Source organism: Cibotium barometz, chromosome 45, assembly GCF_041138505.1.
Source record: "Cibotium barometz isolate CiBa-2024 chromosome 45, ASM4113850v1, whole genome shotgun sequence".
Taxonomy (NCBI): domain Eukaryota; kingdom Viridiplantae; phylum Streptophyta; class Polypodiopsida; order Cyatheales; family Cibotiaceae; genus Cibotium; species Cibotium barometz.
This window is the reverse complement of record NC_141090.1, coordinates 47,032,147-47,044,843: the sequence shown is the minus strand read 5'-3', so window position 1 is coordinate 47,044,843 and position 12,697 is coordinate 47,032,147. Positions and strand designations below refer to the sequence as shown.

At 40.5% G+C, this 12,697-nt stretch overlaps 2 protein-coding genes and 1 long non-coding RNA gene across 5 annotated transcripts in view; 2 read left to right on the top strand and 1 right to left on the bottom strand.

Moving 5' to 3' along the window:
- The window catches only part of LOC147612821 (non-structural maintenance of chromosomes element 4 homolog A-like), a 29,451-nt gene extending 27,592 nt beyond the window's left edge, over nucleotides 1-1,859 (top strand). The window contains exons 6-7 of one of the 3 annotated variants that reach the window (XM_086783458.1): nucleotides 938-1,029; nucleotides 1,126-1,859. In XM_086783458.1, coding sequence (XP_086639584.1) covers nucleotides 938-1,029; nucleotides 1,126-1,329 — 296 coding nt within the window. In that variant the 3' untranslated portion in view covers nucleotides 1,330-1,859. Of the gene's footprint in view, nucleotides 1-855; nucleotides 1,030-1,125 lie in introns of all 3 variants that reach the window. The other 2 variants (XM_086783457.1, XM_086783460.1) reach the window with 2 other exon arrangements.
- Nucleotides 1,860-9,808: 7,949 nt separating this feature from the next.
- Nucleotides 9,809-11,090, top strand: LOC147612820 (uncharacterized). Its single transcript, XM_086783571.1, has 3 exons — nucleotides 9,809-9,898; nucleotides 10,401-10,481; nucleotides 10,569-11,090. The coding sequence occupies exons 1-3, from the start codon at nucleotides 9,809-9,811 to the stop codon at nucleotides 11,088-11,090; spliced, it is 693 nt and encodes a 230-aa protein (XP_086639697.1).
- Nucleotides 11,091-11,205: 115 nt separating this feature from the next.
- LOC147612819 (uncharacterized) lies at nucleotides 11,206-11,881 on the bottom strand. The gene is made up of 3 exons (XR_015263447.1): nucleotides 11,591-11,881; nucleotides 11,425-11,511; nucleotides 11,206-11,339 (listed from the first exon to the last, which is right to left on the bottom strand). It is a non-coding gene; the product is annotated as an uncharacterized LOC147612819 (long non-coding RNA).
- Nucleotides 11,882-12,697: the final 816 nt, after the last annotated feature.

Here is a 12,697-nt window from a genome sequence, read left to right as displayed (position 1 = left end):
TATCCATGTCACATGCCTCATGACAATATTTGGATGCAAGAGATGATTTTCTCAAGCCTTGCACTCAGGGGCTCTCTTCATATCAGCGTAGATCGTTTTCTGTTCTTTTTTGAGCGGAGATTTGAAAGAGTTCCAATAAGTGCCTCGTCTCTTCTATCATGGGTAAGCATAGCTTGCATTTTGAATCAACACTAGTAAAATTCTCAGAATTGCACTTCTTTTGCTGAAACCATCAAAGGCAAGGTAAAATTACAAAGATTGGCATGATTTGAATCTGTTAACAGTACAGAACTAGATAATTTTTTAAAAAATGAAGAGCTCTATTTTTGAGAAACCTTTGGCAATGGAAATTCGGAGGATAGGTGGTTTAAATATTGACATGCAAGGTCTCATCTCGAACTAATGATTGACTTGGTAGAGATAAAATCAGAATATAACCCAATGCTTGACCTATTGTGTCCGTTACACAGGAAGAGTCGCATATATTGGGGTTGCAGGGTGGCATAAGCTTTATTGAATTGTCATAATGTCAAGCTGGGGGATGATATCATCATAAGTGGACTGTATGATAGTGAAGTTAATTTCTAGGCATGCTTTGATAAGTTTAGTTTGTGGTGGTTCTTCTATCCAAGTTTTGGATTCTGAGACCATTTCAATGGTCAGATGAGGTGAAGTGCCTTGGATTGAGTAATTAATAGACTTTCCAGGCATGTCTATGATGAAATGGAGCCCCTGTAAGGTTCCTGTCTTTCTCTTTCTTACTTACATGTGCTATATAGCTTTTCTGCCTTGTTTTGTTTGAAGGATTGATTTGGTTTTCACAGGTGATGATGTTAATTTCACACTCACATGCAGGTTGCCTTCTCTAGGTCGAGAGCAGAGTTGACACATAGAACCTCAAGTGCTAACAGTGGAATCTGCTGTCTTCACTTGGCAGGCCCTAGGAATTTTCCATCACAACAGCAGCGTGAACGGGGTGAAGGCTCCATGCGCCAATTTGTTTTTCGTCTTGATTTTAAAGATTGGCAGGTCAGCTTTATTTCTGCTTTTATTCACTAAATGAGTGATTCTTGATGATGCCTTGTGCTGTTGGTGACTGCTTTTTATTTTTGGGTATTTTTGCAGGGCATGAAGGAAATAGTGGAAGAAGGAAGAGAGCTTATGCCACATAGGGAAAGTGTGGTTTTGAATGGCACTAGAGGGTCAAGTACTCATGTGAGAAAATCGTCTAGAAACAGAGCAAAAGAAACGGAGCAATTTGGAGGTGGAGGCGAAGCTGAAGATGAGTCACCCAAAAATAAGAGGAAAATGTCTGTGGGATCACGGTGACCTCAATGGTGTACATTATAATTTTTGGTTATTATGCTGCTGCAGCTACAAAGCAGCCGGTTGATTTTGTACATTATCTCCTCGTCACCCTCATCAAATTATCATTAGCATTGATTCCAACAAATTGCTTCTGAAGAGCCATCTCACCCTTGATCTTCACGCTTAATGCTCTACAGGGTTATCTATACATTCGCAATATGTACATGTCATCCCTTAGTTCTATATACTGTAGAACAACAAACAGTAGTTGGAACATGGAGACAGAGAATTGGCAACTATTTATCATCTCAAACCGTGCATGACAAAGGGGTTGCACATATGCCTCTGCAAGTTGATAGAATTTCTAATTTATTGTCAGAAGACCCCAGCTTAATGAGATTCAAAATGCAGTGCTAGAAAATCTCATTGCGTTTGATTGTTTGCTGGAAAGTTGGTGCTTTTCTAACCTATTTTGGGTGTTTTTTCTAATGAACTAAAGGCCTTGCGTATTTTCACTGAAGAGCAGCTTGATTAACCAATGTTTGCATTTCAACCTTGTAGCCTCTTTGTTTGAAAGTCTTGTCAGGTAAGTGGCAGGCTACAATAACGGTTATAAAAATGGTCCCCAAAAAAGCGCAAATGTTAACATTAAAGGGAGCTAATTATGTTGCTGATGGTTGGGAGGACATTGTAATGTGGCTGCCCTCCGCTGTCATTTGATGGATGAGTTGCCTAGTGTATGCTGGTTTGTCCAGAAATAGGCCCTTGGACTAATCAATGAAATTATCAAGACCTTGAGTTTGATGAGAAGGAACCTATATATTTGGCCCCTTTACCCTATTACCTTGGAGTATTTGTAAGTAAGGGAAAAGAGTGATCTGGCTAGGTTTTCATTGCTAGCAGGTTTTTAGGTCTCTCATCATTCAACTTTGTAGTGCCACGTAAAGTTGGAACCCTTCTCACAGAGCTTCGATATTAAGGCCAGATTTCAATAGGATCAATGTTGAAGTCTTCAGTATCAGTGTATATATATATATATATATATATATATATATGCAAGGGTGTTTGATTGTTTGTCATTTTATATTAGTTTTTGAAATAACATATATGGCTCAGTCATTTAATTATTTATGTAGTCAACGCCTTCTTTAGATTTGTACTTTCTTTTATGGTTCGATGCTAGTTTGATACAAAGTTTTGTGTAAATTGAAACATTTTGGAAGTGTATGCCATCACATACAGGTGCCATGGCGAATGCGAATGCGCCACTGAAAACGGTTGTCATTTAATGTTTAGTGTGATTTTTGCAGTGCAGGCCAATTCTGAAGCCTAAATTATAGCATCAAAGAATTTCTTGAATGATAAGGGAAGAGGACAGGTTTATTTATCAACTTGAAATAACAAGGCAGTTAAATTGGGCGTTGTTTTATAAATGATTACTGCAAATGGGTTATATTTTAATAATAGTTGTCGGATAAATTTGTTTCATACCATATGAGTGAAAAATGTAAGATCATTAATTACTTTTAAAAAGTGCATTAAAATTTTGAATTCCAAAATAATGCATTAAAAATTTGATTTGGGAAGCTTTGTTATGAAGAATTAAATGCCACAGTTGCCGACACATTAACTGATAAGATTTTCGAACCCTCTTTTTCCCATATCTGTTATCGCCTTCTCTTTCAAATTGGCCAATGTTAAAAATCACTCTCATACTACGCTTGATGCCATTTTTATATGTGATGTCATCTATGGATCAATGCTGATCCTAACAATTTACTTTCATATTCATCCTTCCAACGTTCTTCTCCTTCACCTTCTAAAAATCAAGGAACATCACGTATTGCTCTCAATGAGGCCTCCCTTTCTCTGAGCGAACTTTTTAGAGTGAGGCAAAAATTGAGACACATTTCAAAGAACAAGCACACAAGAAGAGGCTAAGGCCAGTAATGAGAACACCATGGGAAGGCCGTATATAAGGCGGTTTTTTCACTCAAGCTCTCCATGGCTCTCTCCATGGCGCGGCCTGCCCACAGGGCATTTTTTTCATAAAAAATTTTGTGAATGCCTTCAAAGCCATCAAGCTATCATTGACTCAAGCACTCCGTGGCACTCTCCATGGCCAAAAACGCCTTGTGGGCAAGCAGCACGGCCTACCCATAAGGCATTTTTTAAAAAATTTTGTGAAGGCTTTCAAAGCCATCAATCTCGACACGGCTTGCCCACAGGGCCTTTTTTAAAAAATTTGTGAAGGCTCTCAATGACTAAGATGGCTCTCACCATGGCCACACAAAAAATTTAAAAAATGTGAAGGCTATCAAAGCCATGAAGCTCTCAATGACCAAGCTCTCCATGGCCACATAAAAAATTAAAAAACACCTGTCGGCAGGCCACGTCGGGCACGACCTCCCCACATGGTGTTTTTTAAAATTTTGTGAAGGCCATCAAAGCCCTAGAGCTCTCAATGACTCAAGATCACCATGGCTCTCTCCATGGCCACCACGAATTTTTTATTTAAAAAACGCCCTCTGGGCGAGCTGCGCGTCGACGCGCTTGCCCAAAGGACTTTTTTTAAATAATTTTCATAGCCATGGAGAGAGCCATGGTGAACTTGAAAACCCTAAAATGAAGAAGAGATGCAAAGAGAAAAGGAAGTAGAGAGGGGACTCACCTGGAAACTAGCTTCCTCAGTAGCATCGAAGCTCTAGACCACGAAGAGGAAAGGAAGAAGAAAGATCTCAAGACCAAAGTGATACCCTAGTTAAAAAGAAAAGAGACAATAAGGAGATAATTTTAACTTTTTTGTTGTTATTTTTTTAAAATTCGTACTTGTTAGTTGAGATGCATAAATTTTATGAACGTTTCTGTTTATTGAGTTATGCAAATCTGACGTTATGAAAGAGAATATTAAAGAATGTAGGTGCTTGAATGCTATTTACATCAGTATAACTATAAGGGTACGGTTTTCAGGTTGCAGCCACTTGCCTAGTTTTGAGTGCACCACGATCCTCCTCTAACCAGATTTCCATCAGTTTGGTTTAGCTAATTGGATGCCCAAGTGAACCAAACTACCTCCTAAACCAAGTTGGCTAAGACCTTATGAACCATATGTAAGGATAATCAATATAAGCGACTCTGACTAGTAAGGATAATCAAGTCCAAGGAGAGGAGAGAGAGCTATCGAGCACATAACACCTCAACTTGTAATGAGTTTTTATGAGATGGAGAGGTCTTTCAAACAACAAGCGATCGATATGAGATGGAGAGGTTGAAACCCTCAAGGACAGATTCAACTCCAAAGGGGAACAGAGAAACAAACTTGGGAAAAAGTTAAACACAAGTTCAATCTGCAAGACTTGGGGCAAGAAGGAAGCTTCACATGGCAAAACTACTCTACGGGAGAGCTCACCAGAAAAGCCAGATTAGATAGATCTTATGCAAGTGGTGAAATATATACTAAATACAATAGGTGTGAATGCTCAGTCGACATTACTACCTGCATATCAGATCACTACCCCATCATCACTACCATGGATGATCAAGACAATAGACACAAATCTAGCTGGTTCCACACAGACCCTGAACTATTTAAGCTGCCTCTAGGACAAGAAGAAACCAATCACATTTGGAACTTCTTCTTCAGCAACAATCTTTCCCCAGCTAAAGCTTGGAGTCTATCAGTTAAGTCAACCCAAAACTTGCTCAAGCAGGTCAGAAAGGAAGTTACAGCTCACAGAATCAGCAGATTAAAAAAACTCCTAGAGCAGCTTCAAGAACAAGAATCCTCCACTGACCCTACTAATGTCAATCAGCTCAGAGCCAAAATTAAAAGAGAAGAAGAAATTGCCCTCTAACATACCAAGCTCTTTACCAGGGAATGGTGGGCAGGAAAAATTGACAGGCCCTGCCCTGAAATGTTTAAAATGCTGAAGGTCAAGCAAAGACAAGAACATATCCCCTTGCTTAAAAACAAGGATGGAATCCAGGCAACCAACCAAGAGGAGAACAAAAAACTCCTCACTGACTACTTTCAAAGCATCTTTCAGGAAGATGGTCCTCCCTCCCCAACCAAAACAGCTGCAATGGAGGCTATCAAAGTAGCCAGATCCAAAACGGTCCCAGCCAATTTAGCCGCTGTACTGGAACACGACATCATTCATGATGAAATCAAAGATGTCATCTTCTCTCTCAAAATAAAAAAGAGCCCAGGTGAGGATGGACTTCTTGCTGAATTTTTCCAAACTTTTTGTGACTTGCTAACAGGACCAATAATCCAAGTGTGGCAAGAATCTGTGAAATATGGAGCCTTGCCATCAAAAATCAATGAAGGCCTTATCAAGCTCATCCACAAAAAAGGCCCCAGAGAAAACATGGGTAACTGGAGACCCCTTACAATGCTCAACAGTGTGTATAAAATCATTGCCAAAGCCTTAGCCCTCAGATTATCTAAACACATGAAACTCTGGATAACCAAGGAACAAAAAGGGTTTATCAAAGGCAGGTATATCCTGGATTCCATCATTGCCTTATGGGAAGGGATTGAATATGCAGAAAAAACCAATCAGGACTTCATGTTTATTAAGATTGACTTTGATAAAGCTTATGCTAGAATACATTGGGACTACATCCTCCAATCACTCAGAGATATGGGACTGGGTCCCCAATTCACACACATGGTGAAAACCTTATTTGGAAACTCATTATCATTAATGGAGAACTGTCTGACCCCTTCCCTCAGACAAAGATGCCCCTTAGCACCCCTACTGTATGCTATAGCTGCTCTGTAGATGGACTAAATTAGCTAATCAAGGACAAGATCAGCAAAGGAGAATTGATTGGCATCACTTTACCCAATGGAGATCAAATGTGCACTCAGATGTTTGCTAATGACACTAACAGCCTAATAGCAAATGATGAAGAGAATATCAAGGCACTCTGGAGATGCCTCCAAACCTACTGTGAAGCCTCAGGCTCCAAAATAAATCACAGCAAGACAGGAATCAAAACCCTCATTGAGCCCCCCCCCTTCTTGGTTCCTGGAGACAGGCTGTAACATCATTTAGGATGGTGAGACTTCAGGCTCCTTGGTATCCCCATGGGTTTCAAGGTGACATTGAGACAGAAATGGCAATGGGTAATGGAGAAAATAGAAAGCAAGCTACTAAGATGGAAAAGAAAGCAACTGTCAATAGCAGGGAGAATCATGGTGCTGAATCACTTCATCATCCCATCTACTATCTACTTCCTCAGCTGCTGACCCCCAGACTCTGACCTTAAAGACTTCACCAAGCTATGCAGAAATTACCTATGGGGAGGGGACCCATGGAACAAGAGCAGACCCAAAGTAAAATGGGACACCTGTACCGTCTCCAAAACCAAGGGAGGGCTGGGGATTAAAGATATCAGGCATTATGCTGACAGAATGGCCTCAAAATGGATCATCAGAGCCTTAGAGAACCTCACAGAAGATTGGGCACAGCTGCTGCTCAAAGACACCCCCAGGTTCACTATCACAGGCTACAATAAATGGTGCAATCTCCCCATCAGCACCATCATGGCATCCAAGCACCCTATAACCCCCAAAGGGAGTCAACTAGTAACATCCATATGGATAGCCTGGTTCAGAATCAAGGACAACAAAGCAGAAGGAATTTTAGCCAACGATTCTTGCTGGTGATCTATTCTCCCCCTGACCCCCCTTGAACCAGAGGAAGGGAAGACAGCTCTAAATCTGCACAAAAAAGGACTAGCTACTTGGGCAGATATATTCAACCACCACAAAGGGACCTGGCTAACAAGAGCTGAACTTGTAGCCAAATTTGACAGTAGATCACCAGAGTTGGATCTAATCCAAAGTAGTGCAGTTCAATGGAACCAACAGGAAATTTGAAAAATTAGCAGACCTCCAACCTTCAGTATCTCAGCTTTTCAATGGGTAGAGAGCAAACCTTTACTCCCAATCCCTAATTTCGAAAGAGCTCCTGCAATCCACGTCACTCTCAACCGCCGGACTGGGATAGGAAAAAATGGTATAACATCCTCAGTGAGCTGTGGAGCACACATATCGACCCCAAGAAGTCATGCCTTGCATGGCTGACAGTCTACAGAGCCATATGGACCCAGGGCAAGGCTGCAAAACTGCACATCTCCTCTGATCAATGTGCAAGATGCGGCCTACTAGAGGACGACCTTCACATCTTCATTCAATGTATACACATATCCAGCACATTCAAAGAGCTGCACTCCACTATTCAGAAGTGGGGAAAGGATGTCAACTGGAAGAATCTAATGTTAGGGGAAAACATAGGATGTTCAATAGCACTCTGGAATGTTATCAGATGTGAGTATCTATGGCATGCATGGGTGCAGAGGTTATTAGCTACATTTAACAACTCTGAAATCAAGGGTCCCCCTCTCACAGTTTGTTTAATCACTACATGCAACAGGTACTGGATTAAACAAACCCAAGACCTCTTCAGTTTAGAGAGAATGCTATTGCTTAAATTCCAAAAGAGAGCTTCAGACTTCACCCTGGGAAAATTAGAAAATACCAGAGACAAGATTCTACTTATTCTATCCAAGGATAGAGCTCTTATTGAAGCAATCAACAAACAACAGTAATCATACCTCTCTCCCATAGCCCAAGAGTTTCAGAAGAGGAACAACATACAGACAGGTATTAGAGACCAAACTAGGCAATCTGAAGAGAAAGTCAAGGCAATGAGACCTGCTGATAAAGGACCTCGAGAACCGGCCTGCTTCCGCCTATCATCTTCTGGCTGCCCCGCTGGTGGGATCACGCTGTTCTGCATGCTGATGATTCTCCTGTGTGGGTGCCAAGCAAGAAGACGTTGACATGGTGCATGTGTCTGGGAGAGGCCGTAAGCCATCAAGCTAAGGAAGAGCAGAGTAGTTAGCATGTGCATGTCCAGCTGCCACGTGGATTTCTAAAAGAGCCGCTATTCAACACGTTGTAACCAGTTTCCTCCCTTCTTCTTAATATAAACAGCCTGTTTTTGAAAAAAAAAAACAAGCGACCGATATCTTTTGACGCACATAAGAAGTAGCCCACCCGCCCATCACTTTGTCTTCATGCTGAACCCACCGTCGTCGCCGGCCGCCATTGCAGCCTCTAAGGGCAGGCAAAGTCCACCATCATCGGACTCCATCCGACCATCTGGATTTTGATTCCACCGTCCAGATTCCCATCAGTTTGGATTTTGATTCTCACCATCTCCAGTGCCTGCCACGTTTAAAATTAATCATTAACGGTTGGTTCACATGGCTTTCATTGAAATGATGTTTGGTACTCCAAACATTTTCATATGCAATAACATTATGGGTATCTATGAGGTCTTTTACATCAGCATGGACTTCCCTCCCCTATAAGTCACACGGGATGGGAGGCATGGGATCAAGGGTCCCTATGAAAAGGCGGCCCCGTCGGCTAATCGGGATCGTTGATCCGAAAAATTAATCTCGGGATAAAAAATTAATCTTGGGATCCCGAGATTAATTTTTTATCCCGAGATTGATCTTTGACGACGTGGAATAGCGGGGAGAGAATGTGGTTGTCATCATTAAAAGTTCAGATTATTTGTAAGATATTATTCTCTTAAGAGAATATTCACATTAAATTTAGTACCTTCATTGAGTAAATGATGCCAACTACCAAATTAATCTCGGGGAAAACAGTTAATCTCGAGATCCCGAGATTAATATTTACAGTCAAAAAATGAAATCTTTTTTGATGACTTCCTTCTCCATTCCTTTGCTTTCATGTTTCATCAATCTCCATGGGGTTAATGTGAATCACAACAATGGAGCCTTTTATCTCCATTTGCTCTTAAGGTACTTCACTTCATGTTATATCTTTTTGTATTAGATTCATAGAGGACATGGATGATCTATTTTGTGAGGAAGCTAGTGATATGTCCCTTCCCTATTCTACTGATGACTCAAGCGATGATTTAAGTGGTGATGAGTTACATAAACCCCCCACTCATAGCTTTGATGGTAGTTCAAATGGTCATAGAGTTATTGTTGATGCATTTGCTTATGTATCAAGTGTTTATTTCTACTTCAATAGAGATACATACAACTTAATGATAAGAGTATTGCAAGAAGATTTATCAATATCATTGGATCATCTCAAAAAGTGTAGCCCATCCCTTGATTTAAAAAAGTGGCGGAGATTGAAAGATGAGATGCTTCTTGGAACAAAAGAAGATAATAGTCCTTGTCTTTGTCTCAAGGATGCACCCAATCTAAGGATTGCTCCTATATCGAGGATTGGGAGAGCATTGTCTATGGAGCTCATCTTAAGGAGGGCATAAGTGCTCACCGTAATGTTAATGATACAATAGAGACAATCAAGTCAACATGGTATATTGGTACTCAAAAGCATGGTATCCCCCTATCCTACATTAAAGAGTCCATCAATGTATGTGGATGTAAACGCCCAAGAAATCATACACTTCCACACTCGTGGCACCATAACATGGATCTCAACAAGGATCCTCGAAATGTAGTAGCTACGACCAAGGCTAATGTAGAGGAGCAACTCAAGAACATAATGATTGAGTACAAGGTTAGATTGATACAGGCACGTTCATCAAAAGACTTATGGTCCTCAAAAGACCATAGTTGACTACATATGTCATAGAGGAGGCAAGCCCCAACAACATGGAAGGAAGAAGAGATTGCGGACATCCAAGAAGTGTGATTGCACATTCAAAGTGCAAGTGGAGTACATAGAGGGTGTAGACAAAGTACATTTATTTGTGCATCCTTTTCATAAGGGTCATACACCGGGGACAAGAAGTGACCTATATAACCTTCCTGTTCATCCATCAGTGATTGAGTGTTGTGTAGAAGATTTATTTGATGTTGGAAGCTCTAGACATGTTGCACAAATGTCCATGTCTAAAGAGAGACTTCATATGTCGAAAGCTTCTCCTCTGGATTGCATTATCTATAGGTTCTTCATGATTCCCCAAGAAATTTCTTTTTTATCATATCAAGTACGGCTTCATCTCTTCCTTTTGCTTTTACATATAAGAAGATGCAATAATTGTCTAGTTTTTAAATAGCCATACAATGCAGCTAATGTGTCCAATGACGATTGGATGTCAATGTACATGGAGGCTTTGGCTTTGAAACACCAAAATAAGGTACCAATAATGATTGTTTTGAGACCTACATGATTAAGCATTGTTATATACTAAAGACGATATCAACTCAATGTTTGAAATGTGTAGGTTGCTTATTGTCAACCTTACAATCCAAAGGCGGAGAATGACAAAGACAAGCCATTCATCATCATCATTCAAGATGATTGGATGTTACAAATGGCAATACGCCTTTCTCATAATAATGCATGGGCAATTGATAGCACTTTCAAGACAAACATCTATGGACTACCCTTATTTGCTGCGGTGCTACCTAATCAACTTGGAGTTGGCATGCCAATATGGTTCATGATGTGTACATGTGATCCAGGATCTCGTCATGAGGTCATTGCTTTAGAGATGACACTCAAAATAATTTTCTCTCGAATGGGTAGTGTTCGACCTACTGCTTTGGTTATTGATAAATGCCAACAAGAACTTGAGGCTTGTTTAGTAGCTGTGAATGAGGATCCTCATTCTTGGATTCTTGATGACAATGGAAATCAACAGCAAATCTCTTGTCATGTGTTGCTATGTTGGTTTCATGCTAAGAAGGCTTGGGTAGAAAACCTTCTTCCACAAGTACGCTCAAAAGCGCTACACTTGCTTTAGTTTTTATAGCCTTTATAATCATAACCATATAACCATTTATGGAAGAAATACCATAAGTAGCAGCCATATAACCATAGAGACCATAGAGGCCATTGACATAGTTATAGGTACCTGGCGACAATCATGTATAATATCCTTTTTTGATCGATGAGGATGAGATGGGAAAGGTGCCTCTGGAGCACGCTTCCTTTTAATCCTTAGCTTTTGAGGAGCCAATGGTGGATGCATAACTTCGCTTGTACCCGCAAGCTATAATTTTAGGACAACAAAGTTAACATATATACCGATTGCATAAAGAGAGACAAGAGAGCAATGGTGACATCCATTGACTTACAGGCGTGTCTTGCTCTTCTTTGGACTGTCGAGGTATTGACCCCTCTTTATTCTCAGCCGCATCTTCATTCGTAGTGCATTTACGTCTCTATCATATACAATACGTGTGTTAAAATTTACACAAGTAGTTTATTTTAAACACAAACTAATGTGTGTGATAAACCTACCGATTTTTCGTACCCATCTGCAATCCGATCAAGTATTAACTTCTTGCGCGATGAACTTTTTGATTCCCATTGCATCATCTTCTCTTTAACAAAATTTTGTATCCAAAGCTCTTTTGATTCCTTCTTCTTCTCTTTGGGCAAACGACGCTCCCACCTCCGTTCAGCGTCCGCTTTTTTGGCTCTTTCATGTGCCTTTCTAGCATTTTTATATTTTAAGTTGACATCAAGAAAGCGTGTCTTGCTTTGGAGACAAGATCTATGAGAAACCGGTTTAGGAGGTCTCTCGATGGCTTTGGGTCGGCCCATTGGAAGAGACGGAACTTCTACATTTGTGCATTTATGTTTTATTTCGAGATGGCGTTTCATGTCCGCTCTTTTCTCAAAGCGTTGGCTTTTATCTATGCATTCTTGGGAGGCAAGGCAATATCGCCACCATTTACCATTATCGTCTTGATCAAATTTGCATAGTTCCTATAATATAACATGCAAATTAATCTTACTATAAAGACAAATTATTGAAAGTAAACGTCTCAACTATTTCAAACAAGAAAATCTAACCTCCATCTCAATACCCAAGTGATTGTGCTTTGAGGCTACCAAGTGATTGTATTTTGAGCTCGCGTGTCAAGCTTGTCAGCTTCATAGAGGGTACGCAAAAGCATTAATGAGCATAGGTATATTGCATAGAGACATGCAAAGATAATTATAGAACGCATACGAAGGAAAAGTGAATAAAGAGCCTCAGACGGTTGATTCCTACACCATGAAACCCTTGAACACTGTACAATACAGAAACCCCCCTAAATGCAGAGTCAATTATCCCCATTACACCCCTCTACATAACTCAAACCTAAACTAAATGGTTCTAACAACTAAACCCTACATAACATTACAAAACCCTGCTAAGCAGAATCGACACAGAAACGAGAAACAACCCTAACAAATCTTCAGCAGAAGAATCGACACTTACAATCACCAATCTTTTCCGGTTCTCCGACGGCAGCTTTGACGAGGACATCTACATGCTCAGGGGGGATGGCCATACTCGTGACTGCTGCAGCGAAGCGAAAGCAGCTTGCGAAGGTCCTGCTGCTGCGAGAGAACTGT

Excerpts from the sequence above, each read along its gene's own strand:
- LOC147612820 (XM_086783571.1), top strand. The coding sequence starts at position 9,809 with ATGGATCTCAACAAGGATCCTCGAAATGTAGTAGCTACGACCAAGGCT. Across the intron at positions 9,899-10,400 it reads ACATAATGATTGAGTACAAG|CCATACAATGCAGCTAATGT; the intron begins GTTAGATTGATA and ends GTTTTTAAATAG. Across the intron at positions 10,482-10,568 it reads CTTTGAAACACCAAAATAAG|GTTGCTTATTGTCAACCTTA; the intron begins GTACCAATAATG and ends TGAAATGTGTAG.